The 12,385-nt window shown below is 36.7% G+C and overlaps 1 protein-coding gene across 19 annotated transcripts in view; it reads right to left on the bottom strand.

The window, feature by feature from the left end:
- Positions 1-7,552, bottom strand: part of RALYL (RALY RNA binding protein like) — a 725,790-nt gene extending 718,238 nt beyond the window's left edge. For 7 of the 19 annotated variants that reach the window (XM_023227781.1, XM_023227796.1, XM_023227790.1 and 4 more), the window contains exon 1: positions 6,753-7,132. Coding sequence is in view for 4 of the 19 variants with exons in the window: in XM_023227777.1 (XP_023083545.1) it covers positions 5,286-5,301 (16 nt within the window). In the remaining 15 variants the exon portion in view is untranslated. Of the gene's footprint in view, positions 1-5,285; positions 5,629-5,883; positions 7,133-7,401 lie in introns of those variants that run through there. The other 12 variants (XM_023227777.1, XM_023227793.1, XM_023227779.1 and 9 more) reach the window with 6 other exon arrangements.
- Between the last annotated feature and the right edge of the window lie 4,833 nt (positions 7,553-12,385).

Here is a 12,385-nt window from a genome sequence, read left to right as displayed (position 1 = left end):
AGAATTCTCAAATAATATGTTCAACACTTATATGTCTTTTATGTTACTAACTTAAAATGAGCTTGATAAATGTCACATCCAAATACGTGTAACAGTAAAATTGTGAGGTGGTATGATGCTGATGGTGAGACGTTGGTAGACAGACAAGACACCTATATTTATAGAACTCTGTGATATGAAAGAATTAGCTGTTCAGCTTTCCTTGCACAAAAGACTCATTTTCCACATCATACTACAAAAGCTTCAAGGGTAGAGATTACATTTTGTACTCAGAAAGTCAATGTTGAATGTGTTTCCCAGGCTCTCTGCAAAGCAACTAAGGGCAGAGAACTGTCTCTTCTGACCCAACCACAGAGCGACAGTGGTAACTCACAAATGTGATGTTATGCATTGGCTCTCTTCAGAAAACCTGTCTTGGAGAGATGTGTGATGACATGGTCATAGGAAGGTCCTTTCAGGATCAGTTAACAGTATCTGTGTGGGGCAATTTTCTTTTGTTTCTGCTCAAAGCACTCACTAGCGAAAAGCACTCACTATTGAAAACTTGCCAAACTACAGACATTTTAAGGAATGTATCAAGAATAAATATATAACAATTGTTTTATATTAGGAAAACGAAAACAAACAAACAAAAATCCTCTCCACAAATGAAGCATCTCTGTGTAGAAGAAAAAACATGAGGTGTCAGTTAAGACTTCCTGTATGTCAAATTTCCCTTTACCACCTATGGAGCTCTGAGCTCCAAGTCTCAGTTTCCTCCAACATATAAAATAATATTATTATCTAATCATGGAGGGGAAGTACAAATGGAATTGCATTCATTTGACACATCAATTTCTTTCCCTCTCATCTTGATTTAATGAAAACGTAGCCATTCCTTACTCCCACCTGTTAATAATTTCTGAAATGACTCAGAAATGTCTTGCTCCTCTTATTATTTAGCATATGGCTATCAAAATGTGCATAAACATTTTCTCTAAACACATGGATTATGTATGAATGCAATTAATTCCCACTCTGAAGTCTGGGGAAGAATTTGACCATATTATTCTAAGCAAAAAGTATATTAGTGAGTTAAATGGAATTTTGCCAAATATATTTATGCACAGAAAATCCCTAGTATTTTGTGATATAAGAGCACTGAGTGATGCATGTTATTGTATCTTTCAGAAGACCAGTGCAAGACTTCCACGTTCTACTCCACAACTTTCCTCTCCATTTAGATTTCTACGTGATCAAATAAATAACTCTTAGAGTCTTGACCCCAGCTGAGGAGTCTGCAAGGACAGTCCAGAAAATATAAATCCTAAATACTATAACTGAAGTCCTCCAACTGCCATCTCTGTGGCTACAAATGGATAGAAAAAGACATTAAACCAATGCCTCTTTATTTTCCGGGACTCAGTCCCAGAAAATCAGCAAGATAATTCAAAACTAACAAACAAAAATAATTTTAAATGTACAGAAGAATTTAGAAAAACACAAAGTCAATTTTCCACAAGGTAAGTTTGATATTTAACATAAGTCTAACAAAAGAAAACAAAATTACCAGTGTATGATGGAAAATCTAAAAGCAATGAGGATAAGCAAAACTACTAAAGTTGGCAGCAGCTGTGTTATATCCATATAGTCTGCACATCAAAATTTAATAATAAAAGGGTGATGACAAGTATAATTATGTAAACTTGTTAACAGTGTAACTTGCTATTGATACATTCAGAAATCAGGTTTACTTACATGTTATTGAATATTGTTTTCAAAATCATGATGTAGCAAAACAAACTTTTTATTGCCAATAAAATGAAAGTTTATGTTGCCTGCCAATTATTGAACAGAAATTTATTAAATCAAAGAATCATACTGAATTATGGAAATAGGATCTTTACAAGCATTTGTACAAGTCACTGGAAGTAGATAGTAATAGTAATAAGAGAATAATAACAATTACTGCAGATTGATAAGGACCTTTTTAAACATGTTATTATTTACTTTCTGGAAGTCCATAAAAATGTGAAGAATAAAATTAATCATTACTGCAGGTTTTCATAGCAAAACACAGAATTGTCATAATGACAGTATGATAAAAGAAGTAAAGAAATAACTATTTTAAAATCTCAGCTAATCATTATTTCATTATTCAAAAATAAAGATTTCATGTGTGATAAGACTATCTGTACAGCAAACCCTGTGACATGCAGTTTAGCCATGTAACAAAACTGCACATGTATCCCTTGAAACTAAAAGTTGGAAAGAAAAAATAAAAATAACTAAAATAAAAATTAAAGTTTCAAAAGTCAGAGAGAAAAATCAATTGTAATTGAAATATGTTTCTCAAATTTGTTCTTAATATTCAATCTTACATATCCACTTCACTTCTCTTCTACTTCCATAATGGAGCTTTTTGAAGACTTGAAATGTAGTTATATCAATGAATGCCCTGCTTAGTTGCTTACACTATGAGTAAACAGTAAACAAAATATGATCACACTTTTACTGGGGTAGAGTTGCAAAAATGCAAGAGACATATACTTCTCACTGGAATTTCTATATACTTACTACTGGCTCTTAAAATAAGTAAATACGGCATTTAAGAAACAGCTATCCAAATATTTCACATTTCTTTTAACTAGGAAGAAAATGTTTCGCATATCAAATTATTTTTCTAATTAATAATTTTTATATTCTGAAGGCATCATTTGCTTGTATTATTATAGTAGCTCTTTCAGCCACTAGACCTTCATACAAATTAGAGAAAATAAACCAACTATCATTTTTAAGAAAGGTAATGCATCTATTATGGCTAAGGATGTGTCTTTATAATTGTATGTTTGGAACTTTCACCCCTTGTATATACACCACCACAGTGTGGCTATTTGATGCATGTTAAGAAAAAAATTAGGGTGCTACGTGATTGTTTATGTCCATGAAAAATACATATAAAAATAATTAAGTGTTAATCTTCAATGACGGAAAGTTATTCATTTAAATATTATTCGACAGACCACACACTCAAGACAGAATTCCAACTAGAACTTTCTTTATATTGATTGAGAAAGACATTGCAAAATTAATTTAGTAATCCAAGATTTTAAACAATACCCACATTTTGTTATCCCATAGAAAGTCCTAGAAAATTTAATAGGTTTTCATTTTGTGATTATTTCTTTGTCACAGTTTAGACTGTAAAATGTTTGAGGTCAGATAGTGATCCAATGCCAATTTAATTTGTGGGTCTTCTTTCCCTCGGTCCCTACCTTTACCCTGGAAACCCTCTCCTTACAGCATACAAATGTTTTTTCCCTCCTTCTCTCTCAGCAAGCAGTTGAAAAGATCTGCACAATTAAATTGATGTAAATCCTTGTGGATTTGTATTTTTTGAGAAATGTATTTTTTCCATGAGAAACCAGTAGGCGGTGCTAAATGTAGGATACTACCTTCAACAATTTTAAATCAAAAACTAAACAGGTGGCCAATTTAAGAGTTGTAGAATTCCCAGTATGACTCACACAGGAAGAAATCTGAAAATTTTGAATGTAATAGGCAGAAATGTAATACAAGTATACAATATAATCAAAAATGAATCTTAAATAAATGAAAACATAGATAACTAAAGGTTCTTAAAATGGTCTTAAGTTACAGAAATTAAAGCCCAACTATCTCTTTGTCCTCACATTAAAATCGTCTTTGGTCCCATTAATGGTTTCAATCTCATTGGGAAAGATCATACAATACAGCTAGTGTTTTGCCCAATCTTAAGACACAAACTACCCCTACCTTAGGGCAGCAACTGATTCTCTTAATGAAAATGCAGGTTCGATCACTCAAGCTCTTTCTTGCTTGCTTGCTCTGTCTCTCTCTCTCTTAAAAGAACTAAACGACTTATAATACATAAAAGATACAAAAATATATTATACATATAAATTGTCTTGCTTTTAATAAATGAGTACTTCTATGTACATACATTGTTATAATTAAAATGATTTTTAAAATCACAGAATGTTGCAAATGGCTTTTTTAATGTTTTATGTTAGCTGTTTGAACCATATGAAAGACTGTATTTTAGTAATTAGCTCACTATACAAAATAAGAAAATCCTAATTTCAGGCTTAGTGCCATCATATTGGCTTCAAATCTTAGAACTATACACATCAAGATATCAAATATGGTGTCCACAGACAGTGACATAAACTATCTTCTTTATATAAATGCAACAGGATTTCCTTCACAGGGAAAAGCTACTGTGAGAACAAAATACCTCACATGCAATGAAATGTCCAAAGACTTTTGAGATACTTGCATGAGTTGTGAATAAAATATATATATAACTTTGCAGATATTACACTAACTTTCAATCTTCTACAGATAAATGGCCCTTTGCACTCCTTACTTTTTGACCACAAAGAGTAAAAAATAAGGCATAAAACTTTTCATTCCACCAACTGAGGTTACAGACAGTGAAATATTTGCTTGAAAAAGACAGTGTATGTTATAAACCCCTTTGTCATGGGCCCCTCTGCATGTTGGAGTCAGTTTTTATTTATGTGGTTACCCAGAAGAAAACTTCATCCGAGAGGTAAAAAGTTGTTTCATTTGCCTTTTGTTTATTTTACAGAATCCAAAGTATATACACATGATAATGTAAAGCTAAGCTTTTCAGTTAAGGGGGGAAAAGGTAAGAAAATCAAAGTATTTAAATAATGGTGACTCTCCAGATTTTAAGATGTATGCCTTTACGAAATTTATTTGGACAGAAAAATTTCCAGCAGATTCTGTCACAGTGTTAAATCCAGAAAAGGCTTTTTATTGCGAACTGGTCCATCTCTGAAAAGCAACGCTAAATTATATTGAACACATGTAACAGGATAATCATAAAATATAATAGAATATATTCAACACTGAGTATTTCAATGCTACCAACACACAAAATCATCACCTCTATCACCAACCCCTCACTCCTGCCCTGTACACAGTTCTCAGGGGAAAACCTTTAGAGCCAGTATCAGGTAGTTAAAAAGACAGAAAACTCGCCCTCTAATAAAATTTAAATAAGGGGCATTTTTATACCTTAGAGCTGTAGGGTCATTACTGCAAACTAACAGCGTCGTCCTCAACATTAAACCCAAGTGACCATCTTATAAGAAACTATTTCCCCATTCCCTGGAAGACGACACCAGCAGGCACTTAAAACCAACGCAACACAACAGGCATAAAGAAAAGATCCAAAGACAGCACCACTAAGAAAGCAAAGCCCTTTGGAAAAGCAAAATAGGCTGGGAAAGACCTACTGCGTCGTTTACTCATTGCGAAGAGGAGCAGGAGTTGAGCGTGCGGGGGCCGGTGCCATCCTCAAGGCTCTGGAAATGTCTCGAGCTCCGGCCCGCGTGGCCTGGAGCCAGTCCCTCCGGAAGATGCGGTCTCTGCCGCTTCTTCCCCCATCTCCCGGGTGCTCTGGGGGTCCCCTCTAGCCGGCCCGACGCCCCGCGCTACGTACACGGTCCTCGCCCCTCCTGCTGTGCAAGTGGCCCTCGGAGAACTTACAGGGCCCGCCGGCCACCAAGTGCCCGGCCGGCGCCGCCCGCAGCGCAGAGGCCACCCGCCCCGCCGGGAGACGACCTGGGCGCAGCTCACGGGGAGGGGAAGTGGGGGTGGAGGTGGGGGGAGGGGACTGTATTTTGCGTACATCTAGAAAACGATTCTGAAGCCGGGAACGGACTTTGGTTTTCTCTGGCTCCCAGCGCGGCTCTCCCCACCTCGGGCTCGGACACTGCCCGGAGATGCGCGCGCGCAAACACAGACACACACACACACTCACACTCACATTTCTTTGCTAGGACCAGTGTTGCCACTGCACACCCGGGAAACGCCTCCAAGGGGACCAAGTACCTGCTCTCTGCGAGCTGCTCAGCTGTTCACTTCATCCTCCGTTGACAAGGAAACCAAACCGCACTTCTTTTTTTTTTTTTTTTTTTTCCAGAAAAACCTTCCACTGCCATCATTTGAAAATTGATTTACGGGGAGGGAAGGGGAGAAATAAGGGACAATATAGATATAGATATCAGGATATCTATCATAAAATTATCTCGGTTTTTTAAAAAAGTCAAATGTGCAAAAGTCATAGTTAATTTAAAGGAGGAAAAAAGTATTTTGCTTAAAAGTGATCCCAGTCACCAGCTGTAAGAAAAGTTTCATGTTATCAATGGGTATCAAAAACAGGAGGGAAAAAAACGAATTTGTTCTCACCGGCTTCCAAAAAGGGCACAAAAATATAAAATTAATGTCTTTGCTCAGTGGTTTGCACCAGTATTGCAAGACCACAAACTTGTAAACACTGCCGTAAAATCCCACCTATACAAAAATGTTACCAGAAAAAGAGTATGCAAAAAAAAAAAAAGAGTTAGAAACATGCTTTTTATTTTTACAAAGGAAAAAAATAGGCACCATACTTCACATCGCTTTATCCATAAAACCAGTTGCACATTTTGCTGGACTTGGGAGACGCTCCCAGCAGGCACGGTCGCCGCGGACTCCGAGACACAGCGCCTTGTCTACAGAACGATCGCATGCTAGAAAAACTTGGATTCAGGAAAAGGCTCAAAATCATGCTCCTCCAGCTTTCCCAAATATAAACAATAATCAAAGAAGTGGAAAAAAAGAAAAAAAAACAAAAACAAAAAAAAAAAACAAAAAACCAAAAAAAAAGGACAAAAAAAAAAAAAAGAATAGGACAAGAATGCCACTGAGAAGGTACTCACCGAGCGGGAGTAAAATGTTGTAATAAAAATGAGATTTAGTATAAAATACAGTATGGCGGTGGAAGAAGGAATGAAGCGCGTTTTTTTCCTCGCAGTCTCTGCCTCAGGCACTGACACGTGACTCGGAGCCAGGCTGACTTGCAGGCAGCGGGGAAGGACCCAGGCTGCAAGGGGGGAAGCCCACGGAGCCCAACTCTGGCTGGCGAGGCGGCGGCGGCGGCGGTGGCGACGGGGAGCCTGGCGCCTTCGAGCGGCAGCACCAGTGGCGGCAGGAGCGGCAGCGGCAGCTCGCGGCGAGGCTGCCTCCGCTGTGAGCCCAGACGAGCAGGTGCCCCTCACGCTGAGGCTGAGCACACGCACACGCACACGCAAGACAGGCAGGGCGCCGGCGAGAGGGGGAGCCGAGCGGGGTTGGGCCCGAGGCGCGCAGCTGCCGCCGCCTCTGCCGCCGCCTGCCGCGATTGCTGCTGCTGCCTCTGTTGCTGCCGCTGCCGCTTCGGATTGGGAATGTGTGCTGTGGGGGCAGCTCAGAGGGTGCTGATCTAGCGCCTTGAGAGGAGGTGCACAACTTGCTGCTCACCTGAAAGTTGTTGCTTGCCACTTCCTTGTGTATTTCATCTCTATTTCATCTCGAGGGGAGAGATCTCACCTGGGGAGAGATCCTATCCTCTTCTCTCTGGAAGTTTTACTATTCAAGCCCAGATTCACTCATTCGTTGTTGTTTTTTTTTTCCCCCGATCTTCCATTTCCCATCCCTCCCAAGCTCCCTTTGCCTCTGCTGTTCCCTCCTCCCTAGATCTGCGTTTCCCCCTCCCGATTCTCAGGGAACCTGGCTCAGCGCGATGCTGGGGGCGTTGTCACGGGCAAAGCCACGGTCAATCTTTATTGCCAAGTGAACGCACAGCCTCTCTTTCGCCGTCTTCAAGGGAGAATGCTTGCAGTTTGAAAGACACAACAAAACCTCTTATTTAGGAAACCCCGTCCCGGGTTTCTTTCTGCGGGTTGCGGAGCGGTGGGTGGGGGCATGAGTGTCTTCAATTTATTCATTCGTGGACCAGGCATTGTTTGTTTTGTCTGTGTGTGCGCGTGTGCTTCTGAGCTGGTCTGGAAAGCTCCAAGGGTCTATGCTCTATGGCAGAGACTCCTGCTTGACTCTTGCTCAAGTTGTTGGTTGAGGCTGGAAGTCAAAGGAGAGGGGCAAGGGAAACAAGTGAATCCATTGTGTGAGTGCTCGCCTGGAGGGAGCAAGCACTTGGCGGTCGAGAGGGGGAGTCGTGTACCAGCAGTGAGGCGGTGGCGCACCCCGCGGGAACCCAGGTGGCTGAGCAGTGGATTCTGAAGGTGAGGGTGGGAGAGGAATTTCTTCACCCAGCATCTGGGTTAGATCGATCGCCTGAACAAAGATGCCATCAGCCAATCGCTGGGTGCGTTGGGCTTCTATTACTGCCTGTTGGACAATCAGCTTTGTGGACGCTGGAACGCATCTATTTTTCTTCATTTTTGTACAATACTCACCTCAGGACCATTTCCCTGTGCTGCTTTGAATCTAGGTTGTGTGGAATTAATTGGCATCTCTATGTTTGAGAATGAGCAATTAACACAATTCTGCACTTCACAGATTCCTGCTTCCGATCTTTATCTCAATGTTTCCAATGCTGACGTTTCAGATAAAATGCCTCCATCAGAGATGATCTAACCTCGACATTCTGAAAATTGAGTACACATCCTTCAAACAGAGCTTCAGTAGCAAATATGGTTCTCAAACATTGTGCTTAGAAATTCATTGGCCAAATAAAGTTTTAATCCGCAATTTAAATAAACGAAATTTAAAATAGCCATTAAAATATCATTAAATATTTATCTTGGTGAGTTGCCAACTGTACACCCACTTATTATACATACTTTCCAGGGAGGATTGTTGATGAGAAATACTGACTGAGAGAGATGAATACATCAAAGTGGATTTGATAACTTTGGAAGCCTTGAGTTGTACTCAGAAATCACAGGATTTTAAGCTGGTTAATACAGATCAAATATTGTGCTTTCACTGTAAAACATGTTGGACTTTTTTTTTTTTTTAAGTAAGATCTCTTTACACATGATCTTTTTCTTCCATAACTCCTGAATGAATTTTATCTAGGATTTAAAACTTGGTTTGTTAAATTTTCCACATTTTCTCTTCCATTTGAAAATATATCTAATCTAAACATTTAAGAAGAAAATATTTTAATGCATATATTTTTCCATCATTCATATCACAGTGGTATTCAAATGTGAAAAACTTCACTTTAAAAATGAGTTTTGAACCTTTCAACCAGGCTGGGCAATGTCTGGAATTTAAAGAGTTGTTCAAGAAGAACTTTGAAAAACAAGCTATTTAGAATTACACTGCAGTCATGGCTGTCAGCCAATCACAGTGATTGTCAGTCTTTATTATTCAATAAAATGACTCCCCTTTATGTTAAATGCAGCTCTGCTGAAGAAAATCAAGACATCAATATCCTCTCTGCACTTTTCCCATTTACTTATATAATTACAGTAGGGTACTCAAAATATTCCACTATCATTTATTTCCAATGTGCCATTTTCATATTTTTGGGTTGTATCACTGCATTATAAAAAAGAGTAAACAAAGTCAGGTTGAGGCAACTGGTATTCAGAAAGTATAGCCACTCATTTAGTTTTTGTAACAGCTCCATGACATTGACATTATACTTATTTTAACTATTAGAAAAATAAAGTCAGAGATTTTGAGTAATTTGTACAAGGTTGTATTGTTAGTACATAGAAAAAACAGGATTGAACCAAAAGTATATCTGGTTTTACAGCTAGAATAAAAAAATTCAAAAAATACATCAAAGATACTGAATACTCTTCAGTAATGTCATCAAAGCCAATTAACAAAGGCATGATTTGCTCAAATTCAGTAGATCTAAAATAGATTTGTGAGAGTTAATTTAGTTCTATTATTGCCACAAATAACAATTGCGGTACACATATTTATATTCACTTTTTTGATTCTACAAAATACATGAAGAAAATATACGAAATGCAGAGGTGAGGGGGTTAAATTTTTCTTAACAAAAAATCTGTACAAAAGATGTGGCCATGTTATCATGGTTATGTCTTCAGGAGTTAACTATAGAGACTTTTTAAAACAAAATTTTCATGTAAACTGTTCCTGTTGATTCCCATTCCAAACTAAGCCATGGTATAATTGAAAAAGTACACTAAATGTAAGATAAAACAAATAAATGGTGGTAACTGAGGCAAAAATCTATTTTCAAATTTATGCTATGTAATCTCAATGTTTGTTTCCACAAGAAAATATTGAAGATATATGAACCACAACCATATATATATATATATATAAAACATATAAATATATACTTAGAAATTAGGTTAGAATATCATGGTTTAAATGCATACTTTTACATTCAGTACTCTCAAATCATTTTCTTTCCTTTCGCTTGCTAATTTTTTTCATAACTTTATGACTTTTATGTTTGATCAATTTTTTTCCTTATCTGTCCTATCTCTGCCTATGAATATACTTCACTGATACTTCTCTTTCAATGTCTGATTGCACTTTTTCCAATATTTTTGTTTGGAGAAACTACAAATGCCAAGACATATGAAATAATGTGTACAAATAACCAAAGAAAATATATGAAAACAAATATTAACATTATAATATGTCATGAGTAAAATAAAGCAAGAAGCACTATCACAATTTCTGTGTAATTTAATTTTTATTATGTTTTAACTGTTTTTTTTTTTTTTTTTTTTTTTTTTACATATTTTTAACTTTTACTTTAAGTTCAGGGTACAAGTGTAGGTTTGTTGCGTAGGTAAACTTGTGTCATGGGGGTTTGTTGTATAGGTTATTTCATCACCCACGTATCAAGCCTAGTACCCATTAGTTATTTCTCCTGATCCTCTCCCTCTTCCTACCCTCCGCCGTCCAAAAGGCCCAAGTGTTTTATTTCACTCTTCACGTTTTATAATAATGGATTCAAAAAATTCTGATAGGTAGACTAAAATATATAATACATTAAGGTTTACTATGATTTAAGTATACTCATATTTATTTCCATATTAAATTAATAAAATGTCTTCTCTAGAAAGTTAATGTAGAACAAATTAATGTCTACTAGTATTATTGTATAAATATGTTTATTTTGAATTAAATACATTGAGTATAGTTCTATGATACAGTAGCCTACAACAGTGACAGGGTGTGTACACAAGAAATCATTGAGGTGTTTCCTGATAAATATACGTGAGGCACAGAGAGAAAAAAGAACAAGACATGTTTAGGATTCTGCATCATTTGCTATTATTCATTGATTACTGATCTGATAATAATCCATTCTAAACAGAGTATAAAATATCACTTGATAAATTTAGCAGCTGTGAATTCATCCAAGACGCTTCTTCAGATTTTAGGATCTAAAGATATAAGTACTACTTACTATTCTGGAGCCAAAAATAGGCACCTGAAAAGGTTCCACGGGTTAAAAATATTGTTAATTTAAAAATACATAGAGAAAGTAAGGATACAAAAAAGAGAAGGAAAGATAAATGAAAATTGTATGACCAAGAACACTGCAGGCCTGGAACATCTCCAAAATAATACTTGAGAAATGTATGACAAGTGCAAACACTGGACAGATTTGGGTCATACAGATGAGTCTTAAAAGACACATGGCAAAAGTACATTAGAAAAATATTGCAGACTTTACAGTATGTTTTTGCCTAAAAACTCGAGGAAACAATGTTGCTGAGGTTAACAAAACTCTAAATCAGAAGAAGTAACATTTTTTTAAAAAGAGAGAGAAAAAAATAGAAAAAGGTGTCTTTACTTATGTCTAAAAATCAAGAGATTTGTTGATGTGAATGACCAGACTGATCTCACTGCAAAAGTAATTTTAAGTAGAAGAATCTTGAAGATGTACAGAGAAAACTGACATTTTACTGTCCACCCACAAGATTTTAAGGTATGAAGTTGTTCCTTTGTATACCATGATATAAAGTCATCCCTAGAGATGGGGGACTGCTTCCTCAAGTACCAAAATCTTGTAGGCTCAAGTTTTAAGATGATACAGTATTTGCATATAAATTATGCACTTCCTCATACTTTAAATCATCTCTAGATTACTTATAATACTTAGTGCAATGTAAATACTATGTGAATAGTTGTCATATTATATTGCTTTTAAATTTGGGGTTTTTTTCCAAAATATTTTCAATTCATGGTTGATTAAATCTCTGAGGATTCAGAACCCATAGGTATGGAGAGCTGAAGTTATTATTCTGTTTTATTTTCTCTTTGTTTACTTGTTTTCATTTTAAAAACCTTAGATTTAGAGATTATGTGGATTTTAAGTATCAATATTAAATTAAACTCTGGAATTATTTTTTTGAGTTAAGGGTTATTCATTTGTTCTTCGTTTAAAGATTATAGCAATCAAAAGATGAATGTATGGCATCAGTTGATTATTATCAAGTCTCGGTCTCCTGTCAACAATTTAGTAAATTATTTATTTTTATCAGTAATAATCTTAAAAGTAGAAGATAAAATTTCCTTTTCCCGGAATGAAATTAAGAGTTTTTCAAAGGTAAGTATATTA

Source organism: Piliocolobus tephrosceles, chromosome 7 (genome assembly GCF_002776525.5).
Source record: "Piliocolobus tephrosceles isolate RC106 chromosome 7, ASM277652v3, whole genome shotgun sequence".
NCBI lineage: Eukaryota > Metazoa > Chordata > Mammalia > Primates > Cercopithecidae > Piliocolobus > Piliocolobus tephrosceles.
This window is presented reverse-complemented; position numbering and strand designations above follow the sequence as displayed.